The sequence below is a fragment of the Maniola hyperantus genome, chromosome 17 (assembly GCF_902806685.2).
Source record: "Maniola hyperantus chromosome 17, iAphHyp1.2, whole genome shotgun sequence".
NCBI lineage: Eukaryota > Metazoa > Arthropoda > Insecta > Lepidoptera > Nymphalidae > Maniola > Maniola hyperantus.
Window position 1 is genome coordinate 2,076,353 of NC_048552.1, and position 13,898 is coordinate 2,090,250.

Below are 13,898 nucleotides of genomic sequence, written 5' to 3' on the forward strand. Positions count from 1 at the left end.
GAATACAGAAGTTGAACAATACCACACAATACTACGTGAATAATACATTTTATTTGTTCAATTCAAACCCTGGTGGGTGTATTTGTAACTTGTTTACCGTACAGTACGCGGCGGAAAATAATGTACATCGACTTTTAGGAGATAGCGGATTTGTAGAGCATTATCTCTGTCGTTGAGACCGACAAAACCTCACACAGGTATGAGTGACAGAAACAACGCTCTACAATGCCAAAATATGCCACGTACTATACCGTAGGTTGGGTAGCATAAAGTTTAACTTCAATCAAAGTCAAATTCAAATGATTTATTTAAAATAGGTAATAAATTACTCTTATTGATGGTCTGGTATGATGTTATATTTGTAAGATATATTCAAGATTACAATATTCATACAATATTCATGATTACACAGATGCATATGTTGTAAATCACCTACTAGGTATTTTTTTATATTTTCATATTATTATATTGTAAAGCTGGTTTAAATTATTTGGTCTCTTCAAACGTACTGTTATAAATTTATAATTAATAACTATTTAAGTAATCTGTAAAACAAAATTGTAATCCTATTTGGCCTTATTTTCAGTCTGTTATTATGTAAAATTATATTGTATGTATCGCTGTTGATTGCAAATAAACGAATAAAATAAAATAAAATTAGCATGGCTAATATTCCTTAAAAAAAATTAGCTAAAAATCACTACCCATATTATAAATGCTAAAGTGTGTATTTTTGTCGGTTTGTTGCTTTGTCCTTCAATCACGTCGCAACAGAGCAACTGATCGACTGATTTTTAGGGTTACGTGCCTCAAAATGAAAAAAGGAACCCTTATCATCCTTTAAGGGTCACTTCGTCCCTCTGTCGTGTCTGTCAAGAAAACCTATAGGGTACTTCCCGTTGACCTAGAAACTTAACTGTAACGTTAATATACGTTAACCATAACCACAAGTCTAGGTTATCAAATGATTCGCATTGTTCTAGATGGCATCACGGGTCCAACAGAACGACCTTCTGCTGCACGAGGCGGTGATCAAAAACGAACCCGAGGCGGTTCGCGAGGCGCTGCGGCGACCTACCGATGTCAACTGCAGAAACAACGTAAGGAGATGATGAATTTAAACATCCTTTGTCTTTTAATGCCCTGGTAGCTCCGTTGGCTTCTATCGGTTACGGAACCTTAAAAGCTAGTTGTTGTTCCAGTATGGGCGCGCGCCGATCCACTGGGCGGCGAGCCGAGGCAATGTGGAAATAATCAAGTTGCTGATCGCCGCTAACTGCGATATCGAAGCCGTAGACAAGGTATACTCTAACCGGCCGGCTTAGGGCTAAAAGCCATAAAAGTTAACTAATTATAAAGTAAATTATAAAGATAAAGTATTCCAAAAGATAATAAGTCAGTAGGTACACATTTAAAAAGCTAATGATAGCTTAGCTGTGGCTCTAGGTCTCAGATTGGGAACACCACTGTGCCATCAGCACAGATGTCCGTGTGGAAAAGAGGTTGATAAATTTGGAATCCACGGACTCTCTTGCCAAAGGAGCTCCGGTAGGCTGTTTAGGCATGGCTCTCTTAACGATACAATTAAAAGAGCTCTTGCCACCATAAATATTCCTGCGCTCATTGAGCCGGCAGGGATTAGTCGGGATGATGGCAAGAGACCTGATGGATTGACGCTGGTTCCCTGGGAACGGGGACGGGCGCTAATGTGGGACGCAACTTGCGTTGACACATTGGCCCCGTGTCATATCAGGAAGACAGCATCAAGACCGGGAGCCGCAGCAGAAACAGCTGAAAACGGCAAGCGGCGCAAGTATGCCTCTCTTATAGAGAGTTACATTTTTGTGCCGTTTGCCGTGGAGACCCTGGGGCCATGGAGTCTTAGTGCTAAAAAATTTTTACGAGACATTTCACCGCGATTAATAGCCTCAACTGGTGACAGAAGGGCTGGCTCATTTTTTGCGCAGCGGATCAGCCTGGCTGTCCAGCGCGGAAATGCAGCCAGTATTCTTGGCACCATTCCACGCGGTCATGATTTATATAGTAATTAGATAAGGCTAGCTTTAAGTTTTATTGTATTAAAAAAAAAAAAAAAAAAAAAAAGCTAATGTAAGGGTTTACGTTAAGGTTCAAGTCAAATGATGTCATCAATAAATAGCAGGAGGGTCATAAAAAAATTGAGTACAGGGTTGCAACAAACGGAAATCTCGTCCAGGCAACCAGTCTTTCTGACAAAATGACCTCGCGTACGAAAAATTTTATGTATAGGTAGGTACCTTTTCATAATTTTACTGTTTCGTACGTACGGAAAGAAGCAAATGATAGTAAGTACTCATAATAATTGAGGTCGGATTTATTTAAATTTTCAGTGTAAACAAATCCTAGTAAAAATTGACTCTGATGTTTCGATATAAAACTGATAGATCATTTTTGTACAATATTTTGATTGTTATTATTATTTGCCTTATGTAAAGCTATAATAGCGGCTGTTTAAAGTATACGTTTATTTGACAATCCTATGCACGGTTGAAAAATCCATTGTTTGCGGGAAATATAATAGATCTTTAACTTTAAAACAAGTGATCCTTTAGATGGAATTTTACTCCCACGTGCTAGGACTTATGACTGTTCAAAATAGAACACACTATTGTTAAAAAAATTATTGCTATATGCTCTTAGCCGGTCGGTTTGATTATAACACAAAAACGCGTGCGTGCTTAAAGATACTTAAAGATACTTTGTTTAAGTAATTTAATAAAATCGAGAAAATTTCCCCAGTTTTCATATTGAAGAGCAATTATAATATGACTATGAATAAATTATTCAACTCTTTTGACCAAAATTTTCATTTAATGTGGATTTATAATTAAATGAAATGAAAAGTTATTCTTGTAACTTTCGTTTAAATATTATAAATACAATTTTTCGTTACCCTTACCTATTGGAAAAATGGAGTTAAGGTGGGTAGCTCCGGACAGTAAATTACATCTTAAATTGAATTCCAGTGTAATTGCTACCTTCCCGCTATATGATATTAAAGAGCGTAGATGGAGTATTTCTGTGTATTTAAAAGTTCAGTTATATCAGTCTACTTAGTTTTGGTAAAAAAACAACGTTATTTGTTTTCAACAACATACGCATTTCTATTTTCTTTAGTACAATATGGTCTAGTTAAGCTAGCTAACCTTTACAAGAAAGGATGTTGATTTAGTTTTCCCGCAGTTCGGAATGCGACCTCTACTGATGGCAGCGTGGCACGGTCACCTGGCTGCTGTACAAACCCTGGTGCAGGCGGGGGCTTGCCTCGCAGCTACTAACAAGGTATGTGTTCCTAGTACTTTGTCTTATACCTTTTGACCAAGTGGAAAAACAGAATTGAAAAAAACTGCGTGGAGTTTCCAGGTTTGTTTGCCTTGAGAGCATATTTACAGCCATCTTATTTGGAAACTTTGCCATACGACACGATCAAAATGTGTCGTTAATAAGGTCGTTAATAATAAACCCCATAAACTTTTAAGTACTGCGAAGTCTATAAAATTTAAGTGAACAGTTTATTTGTTACTTTGATGTAGTCAGGATAGAAAATAATATTAGATTTATTTTGTCAATAAAATCACTAAGTATTACAACATTAATGTTATCAGAAGACAATAATGAATTTATATCATATCACTAGAAACACAACGACATACTTCAGTGTGCTTGCGCACGTGGTTCCAAAGAAGTCGCAGAATTCGCGCTATCTCTTGGTGCCAAAGTGCAAGGATGTGACGCTGCGGGCGACGCACCGCTGGCGCTGGCAGCGCGTGCCGGGTACACTGGCGTGGTGAAGCTGCTGCTGGACAAAGGGGCCTACGTGGACGCTGTGAACAAGGTACCCGATATATCACTATGAGATACAAAGTGCAAGGATGTGACGCAGCGGGCGACGCACCGCTGGCGCGGGCAGCGCGTGCCGGGTACACTGGCGTGGTGGAGCTGCTGCTGGACAAAGGGGCCTACGTGGACGCTGTGAACAAGGTACCCGATATATCACTATGAGATACAAAGTGCAAGGATGTGACGCAGCGGGCGACGCACCGCTGGCGCGGGCAGCGCGTGCCGGGTACACTGGCGTGGTGGAGCTGCTGCTGGACAAAGGGGCCTACGTGGACGCTGTGAACAAGGTACCCGATATATCAGTACGAAATACAAAGTGCAAGGATGTGACGCAGCGGGTGACGCACCGCTGGCGCTGGCAGCGCGTGCCGGGTACACTGGCGTGGTGGAGCTGCTGCTGGACAAAGGGGCCTACGTGGACGCTGTGAACAAGGTACCCGATATATCAGTACGAAATACAAAGTGCAAGGATGTGACGCAGCGGGTGACGCACCGCTGGCGCTGGCAGCGCGTGCCGGGTACACTGGCGTGGTGGAGCTGCTGCTGGACAAAGGGGCCTACGTGGACGCTGTGAACAAGGTACCCGATATATGACTATGAGATACAAAGTGCAAGGATGTGACGCAGCGGGCGACGCACCGCTGGCGCTGGCAGCGCGTGCCGGGTACACTGGCGTGGTGGAGCTGCTGCTGGACAAAGGGGCCTACGTGGACGCTGTGAACAAGGTACCCGATATATCAGTACGAAATACAAAGTGCAAGGATGTGACGCAGCGGGTGACGCACCGCTGGCGCTGGCAGCGCGTGCCGGGTACACTGGCGTGGTGGAGCTGCTGCTGGACAAAGGGGCCTACGTGGACGCTGTGAACAAGGTACCCGATATATGACTATGAGATACAAAGTGCAAGGATGTGACGCAGCGGGCGACGCACCGCTGGCGCTGGCAGCGCGTGCCGGGTACACTGGCGTGGTGGAGCTGCTGCTGGACAAAGGGGCCTACGTGGACGCTGTGAACAAGGTACCCGATATATCAGTACGAAATACAAAGTGCAAGGATGTGACGCAGCGGGTGACGCACCGCTGGCGCTGGCAGCGCGTGCCGGGTACACTGGCGTGGTGGAGCTGCTGCTGGACAAAGGGGCCTACGTGGACGCTGTGAACAAGGTACCCGATATATCAGTACGAAATACAAAGTGCAAGGATGTGACGCAGCGGGTGACGCACCGCTGGCGCTGGCAGCGCGTGCCGGGTACACTGGCGTGGTGGAGCTGCTGCTGGATAAAGGGGCCTACGTGGACGCTGTGAACAAGTTACCCGATATATCACTATGAGATACAAAGTGCAAGGATGTGACGCAGCGGGCAACGTGAAAGTTTTTCATTTTCGAGGCTTTCGGGTGAAAATAAATTTGGGAATCCCAACCGCTCGCCAATTTACAAAAATTTCCACTTGAGCGGAGCCAGAGCGGATCAGCTAAATTTATCCTCAATTATTATTTTATGTACTTTTTCCTTTGTATCTAGAATTCTAGACGTAGGTAGGTACTAGGTAGGTACTTTAGCTAGCCATTTATTTCGCTCGCAACTCGCGTTGTGTTCAAAGCGTATGTAATAGAGGTTCCGCACATTTCCGTGCGACTTAGAAGCACTCAAAGCTCAAAGCTTTGAGTAAAACTTTCATAAAATGAAATGAAATAATTTACTAGTAGTTCTAGGAAATATGCAATAAATACACGTATATGACAGTTTGTTTCAATAATAGAGAGAGAGAGAGAGTCAGCGCTTGACAGACCTTCGTTATTTTATAAAAGCTGAAAGTTTGTTTGTGTATTGTCCCCAACACTGGGACAAACGTTTGTTTAGGTTATAGTGGCTTTGGGAGATATTTTAGAAATCACGTCATGCATTGCCAGACACTTAGTATCATGGTCATACCATTTTACTTGAAACGACGGAATATTTCAAGTTATTGAGAAAGTTGCAATACTTCAATCTAATTCTTTCGAAATAATTTTCAAATTCAAAGCCTCGTCATGAAATAACAACGTGATTTTCTGAAAACAAGATAAACAAGCAAAGCACTTGGGGCGACTCGGAACAAAGGCACAAAATACATTATGAAACGTAGACAATGCTCATTATATTTCTTTATGATCTCCTAGTCTCTTTGAGGTTGAAGGTTAGACGTTCTATCAGTTTTTCTAAATCTCAAATACAAATGGAGAATTTAAAGTATCCAACTCAGTTTAGTTGAGTTAAGTTAGTCAAGTTTTTTTAGTCAAGTTCGTATCAATTGAAAATACCTTAAACGAAGCATAAATTAATCCACCATATACCTAGATACTTAGTTGGAAAAACTCGAAAACAGTACCTATCTAATAAGAAAAATGTCGATACAAGTGAAAACTTAAACTATAAAATAACAGTGTTTTTTTGGATGCAACCTTGGACCCATCCCAAAATCTCCCAACGCACCTAAAGAAGTTTTCATTACAATAATTCAGTCGTATTTTTTCGACATTTCGCATGATAACTCAAAAACTATGAGTCATAAAAATAAATAAAAATCAGTTTTAGAATGCACAGGTGAAGATCTTTCATATAATACCGCACTTGATTTAGTTATCTTACTTCGAAAATTGAAAATACTAATTATTAATTTATGACCACAAATTAATTTTTTTTTGTGTGATGTAACCACAAATTCACGGTTTTCAGATTTTTCCTCTAATGCCAGCTATAAGACCCACCTTCCTGCCAAATTTCATGATTGTAGGTCAACGGGAAGTACCCTGTAGGTTTCTTGACAGACAGACGGACAGACAGACAGACAACAAAGTGATCCTATAAGGGTTCCGTTTTTCCTTTTGAGGAACCCTAAAAAATTATTCAAATAAAAAATTTAAAACTAGTTATATTTCTGGTCGAGGAATACGAAAAATCCTGCTTGGTTTGCAAATTGGCAATACGATGACTTAATTATTTAACTCTTTCCACATAACTCCAGGTATTAAAACTGAATAGTTTATCATTTTATTACGAAATCAGAACTACATTTTTTCTTTTACCCTCCTATACTGTAGTCATTTGTACGGAAAAATGCAGTTACGTACAGCCGGCGAAGACATTAGATCTCAAATTGAATTCCAGCAAGATAGCTACCTTGCCACTATATGACATGAGAGGCGATAGAGTACCTACCCATTCTATTTATGTAACTGTTGTTGAAATGGTACAATATTTGTTCCCAAATCAAAGAAACTTCGACGAAATAGTCTTTTCTCCCACTTGCTTGGAATTTACTTTACTGAAGAAAGGATTTTATTACAAAGAACTGTAATATGATCTTTACTGGCCGCACGCCGGCAATTTCCAAGAGGACTGCTGACGAGGTTATTTATGGTATAGACTAACATAAATTAAGACTTTTTTAGGTACACGATTTTACTAATATTTTGACTTTTTTACATTTTTTAAATTTTTTTTTACATATTTTTTAAATGTATTTTATTTACTATTAGATATAATAGGTATACCTACAATTAGATACATTTTCATATTATTATAAATTAAATCTTTGTTTCATCAACAAATTTTTTGTTTGCTCGCAAATGGGAGAAAAGTAATATACAAGTCTCGGCCGAAACAACAATTACCACGGCAATTACCAAACCTCGTTTAGTTTAAAAGGACGAGGCGCCAGCCGAGTCACTTCATAAGTCCTCGGCTTCGCCTCGGCCTTCCAATGCTGCTCGGCCAGTAATTGCATTATTTCAGACCTAGACTGTAATGTAATGTAACTACTATTTACAGGAGAAGCAAAAAAACTTGACTTTTTAAAAACAAAATATTTTTTGTATTTTATTTATATTTTTCTTTAACTATCCTAGACGTTTAGGTAAGTGGACCTTTTGATAGACGTTTTAGGACACTAGAGACAGTTTGGGACAGGGGACTGGACCTTACATGACACTTTTCACATACTAGAATAGACTAGGAGACTAGCTAGACTGTCAGCTAGGAGCATTGTCAACGCCCTGAACGAACTTGGCTGACAACTAGAAAACAAAAACTATTTCAACCAGGGGATCATAAAGCTGTGGAGTGGTTGGATATCACAGTAATAATATATTATTTTACCAATGTGCAGTGTTTTCCGATAAATATGGCGGCCAAGGCTTAATACACGTGACATAAAGTGTATTGAACACTTTATACCTGTCACGTGCAGAACCTTCTGATCGAACATTCACCGTTCGAAGCTTTAATTTACCAATCGAGTGACGTTTGAATTTCGAATTTTAATTTGGTTAAGTCCTTATTCGGGTTTTAGTTCATGTAAATATTGATTAGGTATAACAACTGTGGAAGATAAAACAAAATAGCTATTTATTCATAAATTAATTTGAATTTTCCTTTGCTCTTGTTTTATCTTGAGTTGTATTTATTAGAACGACTAGGACTGGGAGTTCACAAAAACAGTAACTTACCTACTATTGAAATGTCAAATAAACTTTGAACGTAATTGGTTTCATTTTAATAATAAGTAGGTAGTTGACTCGCTTCGCACATAGATAGGCAAATAATATAATATATTGCAAGTAAGTAGGTATCTATTCACACGCGGATGAAATCGCGGGCATCATCTAGTTATGAAATAGTTATGAAAATTTAAAAATATTTTATCAGAATAGAATCCTGGGTTTAATTCCCGAACGAGTACCAAAAATATTTACTCCTGTTTAGATTTACGATAGATCATATCGATTTATTAAGTACCTAATACATGTTTATTCACAAATGTGGAAAGTTAATGTACTTACCTATGAGTGAAAGCTCTATGAACTAGCTCTAGCATTGCATATAGGAAACGTAAAGATAAACATTTCGTCAATGTAAAAATTAAACCTAAACAGATAGGAAGAACAGCTCTACATGTGGCGTGTGAAGGTGGACACTCAAGCACCGCTGCTTTCCTGGTGTCTAAAGGTGCTTCACGAGAGGCGCAAGACAACTCCGGGCGCACCCCACTGCACCAGGCAGCCGTGCACCGACACACGGAACTTGTGCGAGAGCTTCTCGAAACGGGATGCAACGTCAACGCCACAGATAATGTGAGTTTATGATCACCTGGTAGTACTGTTTGGTAGGATCTACTTTGCATATTATTTGCCTCCTGGTAATGAGATAAACAAAATAAGCTTAGTACGTACAAGTACGCGCCATAAAATAATGTACATCGGGCCTTTAGAATGACATTTCGGCTTGTAGAGCGTTGTCTCTGTCACTCATACCTATATGACGTTTTGTCGGTCTCAACGACAGAGACAATGCTCTACAAATCCACTATCTCTTTTTCTAAAGGTCGATGGTTATTTTCTGCCGCGTGCTGTACCAAATTGCTTGCAAACAAACTGCAAATCCTCCGAGTGCATTGGTGCAGCAAAGCTTCTTGGTCAATGCAACGATGCAGAAATGCTGCATTAAGTCCCTGGATCCTGAAATGAACGCATTTCCTTTTCGAAAATTGTCGTCGTCGTCTTCGTCAACCGATACCCTAAGCGGAAGCTGAAGGTAGGTTCAATAACTCTGGAAAACCTAAAAGTAATCATTTAACAATCAATTTTGGCGCTGCAAGAATTCTTCGGTTTCTGCCAAACTTCGACCCATTTTGGTCTAAGCCGAAGGTACCGAGGGCGAAGGTTCGATCAGACACTACTGGATGTGGTGGGTATCACTTGTAGTGACTTCCACACCCGCCGCGGTTTTGCACCGCCTTGTATGAAGATTAAGTAAGTAATTGATCGAGAAATTCCAAAAATTTAGAAAAAGCTGCATCACAAAAATGTAAGGGACAAGGCTTGACTTTTATATTGACGTTGTTCACGTCTTCTTAACATCGACCTTTTGGTATTACCAAAAATAGCTCAACAAGGTGAATGCTTATATTATAAATAACTTCTCTATGAAAACCTTCTTAATTTCATATTAGTTATAGTAATTTTCACCTGTTTCACCAGAATGGTGTGACTGCGTTACAAATGGCGTGCGCTCAAGGCTGCCGTGGGATCGTCGAGCATCTACTGGCGTACGGTGCTGATGTGCACTTACAAAATAACGTAAGATCTCGATATTATCTTGTACATACAGACCACCACTATAGACGCCTAATAGCCGGACACCCCCGACCGCCAAGCTTAGGCAGTTGCTTAGCATAAAAGTCGGCCCACGCCCGTTCGGTAACCTCATTCCGCACGTTGTCTTGATTACGTGACTTTTGAGTCCACCAATCACAACAAAGCATTCTCCCCTGTCTCCCGCCAACATTTTACGATTTTGTTGTCATGCAAAACCTTGTATATGCTTACAAACAAACAATTAGTTAACAAATTAAAATAATTAGGCAGGATTTTATTTTAGACTAGCTTATGCTCGCGACTTCGTCCGCGTGGACTACAAAATTTCAAACCCCTATTTAACCCCCTTAGGAGTTGAATTTTCAAAAATCCTTTCTTAGCGGATGCCTACGTCATAATAGCTATCTGCATGCCAAATTTCAGCCCGATCCGCCCAGTAGTTTGAGCTGTGCGTTGATAGATCAGTCAGTCAGTCAGTCAGTCAGTCACCTTCTCCTTTTATATAAATAGAATAGTAGCGAGCATCAAAAGAGATTTTAACTAGATTTTCTAACTTTTATGGGTACTTTCCTGCTTAGGTACGAGTAATGGATAGCTTCCGCTGTTCGTTATAGTTTGTTCGTAACTTGTTTATGTTGTTAATATAAGTTAAGGCCAACATCGCTTGTTCACTCTAGCTTGGGTAACAAGGATATTGAATTAAAGCTTAACTTCCGCCCTTGTTTGAAGCGGCGAATGAGAGAAACATTTGATACTCCAACACCCAACCTTGATATCAGGAAGGCAGAAGTATCACGAAGTTGTCAGACAGGTCGGATCATCAGGCCAGTGCAGCTTGAAACTTGTTTGTGTTGTGAATCAGAGAAGCCTTCGCAGACGGCTGATTTATAAATAGACGGTCCGAATTAAGACGGCGAAATAAAAACACAAAACATTTACTTCCCGACGACGGAGACGATATAAAGAAGTAACCAACGTCCCGATTCCACAAAAAACAGTCTGACTGAAACTGAAACAGGCGTAACTTTCTGGAAGTCCCGCTACTATTTTACGATTGTGCTGTTGCTTACCGCTGCACTGTGTCGAAAGATAAAATCTAAAATTAGCTTAAGTTTGTCATACTATAATTTCTCATTAAATGAAATTTGTATAATTTCTTTTGAAAATAAAATTCTTTGACCATAGTGCCATAAGTTCATGATAAGTCCATGATATATATACAAGGAACCATCAGCTTAATTAGCTATAATCTATTAAAACAGCCAAATCTGTTTGGTCCAAGGTGCAGTATGCGATATGCACCGCTCGCCCTTCCACTGCTAAACATGCGACACGATTGTCACTTTGCAATTGTGCATTGTAAGGTCTGCTTCGGTGTCGGATTGAATTAATATGCGTAGAGTGTGTTTTGGAGGATTTTCGTGGTGTTGTGGTGCGTATTGATACTTGGTTTGGTGGCTTGCTTTTCATCCGTGTTTAGCACTGCATATAGGCTGCACGTTGCACCATGACCACACATACAGACTTGTCTGTTTTAGCGAGTTAAGCAATGACTTCTTGGTCTTATAAAGTAGGAAATATGGATAACTCGTTATCTCGATAATTAGAAACGAATTAACACGCGCTACTAACAATGGTGTGCGGTTACTCGCAGTAAAATCGGTCTCAGCCTCTCAGCCAAAAAGTGGTTGTCTGCGTTAACCCTAAGCAAATCTTAGTACCCACCACCACCTTAACCCTGTCTTGGTACCAGGAAGACAGAAGTGACAAAGAAGTTTTTCGACAGGTCGGTTCATCAGCCCTGCATGCAGCGTGCGCGGCCGATGCTAATGACATCGTGGAACTATTGTTGGCTCACGGAGCAGACCCGGCTCTTACGGACCAGGTAAGCAGAGCTTAGCAAAAGTTTAGCCCTTACAGTACGCAGCCATGATAGCTTAGTAATTAAGACGTCCGCCTGTTATTCGGGCGGACGGTTCGAACCTCTAACTTTTAAGCAATTAAAAAATTAATTGCTTTAAATAATAATGAAGGAAAACATCGTGAGGAAACTATGCATGCCTGAGAGTTCTCTATAAAGGTGCGTGAAATCTGCCGGTCCGCACTTGGCCACCGTAGTGGACTATGGCCTAAGCCCTTTTCATTCTGAGAGGAGACCTGTCCTCAGTAGCGGGCCGGCGACAGGCTAATCAAGATAATGATGATGAATACAGTAGGTACTACAAATAACAATTTTCTTTTTAATGTGTTTGAACAATTTTCTCACCTTTAAGAATACCAATATTTTCACTTAATCACAAGTAGGTAAGTTCAAAACAGCTCAACAAAACGTAGGTTAGTTACTATTTAAGAGATCGTTACTCCCTACCACAGACCACTAAGTGCACCCTACGAAGAAAAACCACTTTTCAGATTAAATTAGGCATGCAAATTGAAACAAACAATTATTTCGAATAGCTTACGCTTTATTACAAATAGTGCAATGTTGCAAATTGAATTTGCGAACATTGTGCTCTGCAATACTCCCTATAATAATAATATTGTTCTCGTACTTATATCTATTTTGGGCTTTGAATTGAAGTGTGGTAAATTATTTGTACGTTTTAAAAATCTAATTGTATATTTTTGTCGAAAAAGCTAATTAAAAAGCGATTTTAAAACTAAAAGCAATATAAAAATTTAATAAAGATAAAAAATGGTTTTGACAGGGGACACCCGGGTTTGAACCGGGGACCTCTCGATCTGCAGTCGAATGCTCTACCACTGAGCTATATCCCCATATGTCTGGCGTAGTGAATATAACAGTATCTAGATTACAACCGGTCAGGGTGACTCACGTTTGACTCACATTACAGAATATCATTGTTGGATCATCATTAATATCTAAATAATATAAAAAGAAAAGGTGATTGACTGACTGACTAACTGATCTATCAATGCACAGCTTGAACTACTGGACTGATCGGGCTGAAATTTGGCATGCAGATAGCTAGTATGACGTAGGCTTCCGCTAAGAAAGGATTTCTGAAAATTCAACCCCTAAGGAGGTGAAATAGGGGTTTGAAATTTGTGTAGTCCACGCGGACGAAGTCGCGACCATAAGCTAGTTGTAAGATAAGGCTTCGATAAATAGATAAGAATAAGTAAGAGACAGTTAGAATTTGTAGGTACTTATCATTTTTGTGTGAGGGTCACTCTTGCGACTGCGCATATTCATCAATAGGCTACTTGACACTTTTTTAAAGTTGGTCTTAAATGGTTAATATTTGTGCTATTATATTAAAAAAATTAACACTATATTTTTTTGCGCCCTAAAAACCGTAAAACTTTCATTTAAAAATATATTTTTCTTAGACAGGTCAAAACACTGTCGGCCATGTTTGGCCGATAGATTATCTGTGCTCTGACGTCATGCATTTGTAAACAACAGCATAACCTCCCAAAGTTTAATAAACATGACTTCTATACTAGTGTACATGAAAAATATAGTAATTTTCGTTATTGTATCATCCGAGAATGTAAAAAACGCATCGATAAAGACCACAGGAAAGTTGTGGATTAGAGTGCCCAGTGAAATAAATATACGTAACACGCGAAGACTTGCTTAAAGGGATCCTATATGACTAACGACTTCAACCCAAATTTATTTTTGCAAAGATCACTTTGTTGTAATACCTTATTCAATTTATAAAGAGAAAACGATATTTTTTTACGTTTACTATGAGTTTTTAGAAATATATAAAAACTAGCTTATGCTCGTGACTTCGCCCGCGTGGACTTCATAAATTTCAAACCTCCATTTAACCCACTCAGGGGTGGAATTTCAAAAAATTCTTTCCTAGTGGATACCTTCTCTTTACCTACAAAGAACACACCCACCAAAT

The 13,898-nt window shown here is 39.8% G+C and overlaps 1 protein-coding gene and 1 non-coding gene across 6 annotated transcripts in view; one reads left to right on the forward strand and one right to left on the reverse strand.

Moving 5' to 3' along the window:
- LOC117990214 (serine/threonine-protein phosphatase 6 regulatory ankyrin repeat subunit B-like) overlaps positions 1 to 13,898 on the forward strand; it is a 40,900-nt gene that overhangs the window by 13,123 nt on the left and 13,879 nt on the right. For 4 of the 5 annotated variants that reach the window (XR_011237775.1, XR_011237774.1, XM_069504350.1 and 1 more), the window contains exons 2-8: positions 984 to 1,100; positions 1,203 to 1,301; positions 3,223 to 3,321; positions 3,677 to 3,874; positions 8,794 to 8,991; positions 9,898 to 9,996; positions 11,801 to 11,899. Coding sequence is in view for 3 of the 5 variants with exons in the window: in XM_069504350.1 (XP_069360451.1) it covers positions 984 to 1,100; positions 1,203 to 1,301; positions 3,223 to 3,321; positions 3,677 to 3,874; positions 8,794 to 8,991; positions 9,898 to 9,996; positions 11,801 to 11,899 (909 nt within the window). In the remaining 2 variants the exon portion in view is untranslated. The remainder of the gene's footprint in view (positions 1 to 983; positions 1,101 to 1,202; positions 1,302 to 3,222; positions 3,322 to 3,676; positions 3,875 to 8,793; positions 8,992 to 9,897; positions 9,997 to 11,800; positions 11,900 to 13,898) is intronic. The other variant, XM_069504351.1, reaches the window with a different exon arrangement.
- On the reverse strand, positions 12,721 to 12,792 carry TRNAC-GCA (transfer RNA cysteine (anticodon GCA)). Its single transcript has one exon. It is a non-coding gene; the product is annotated as a tRNA-Cys (tRNA).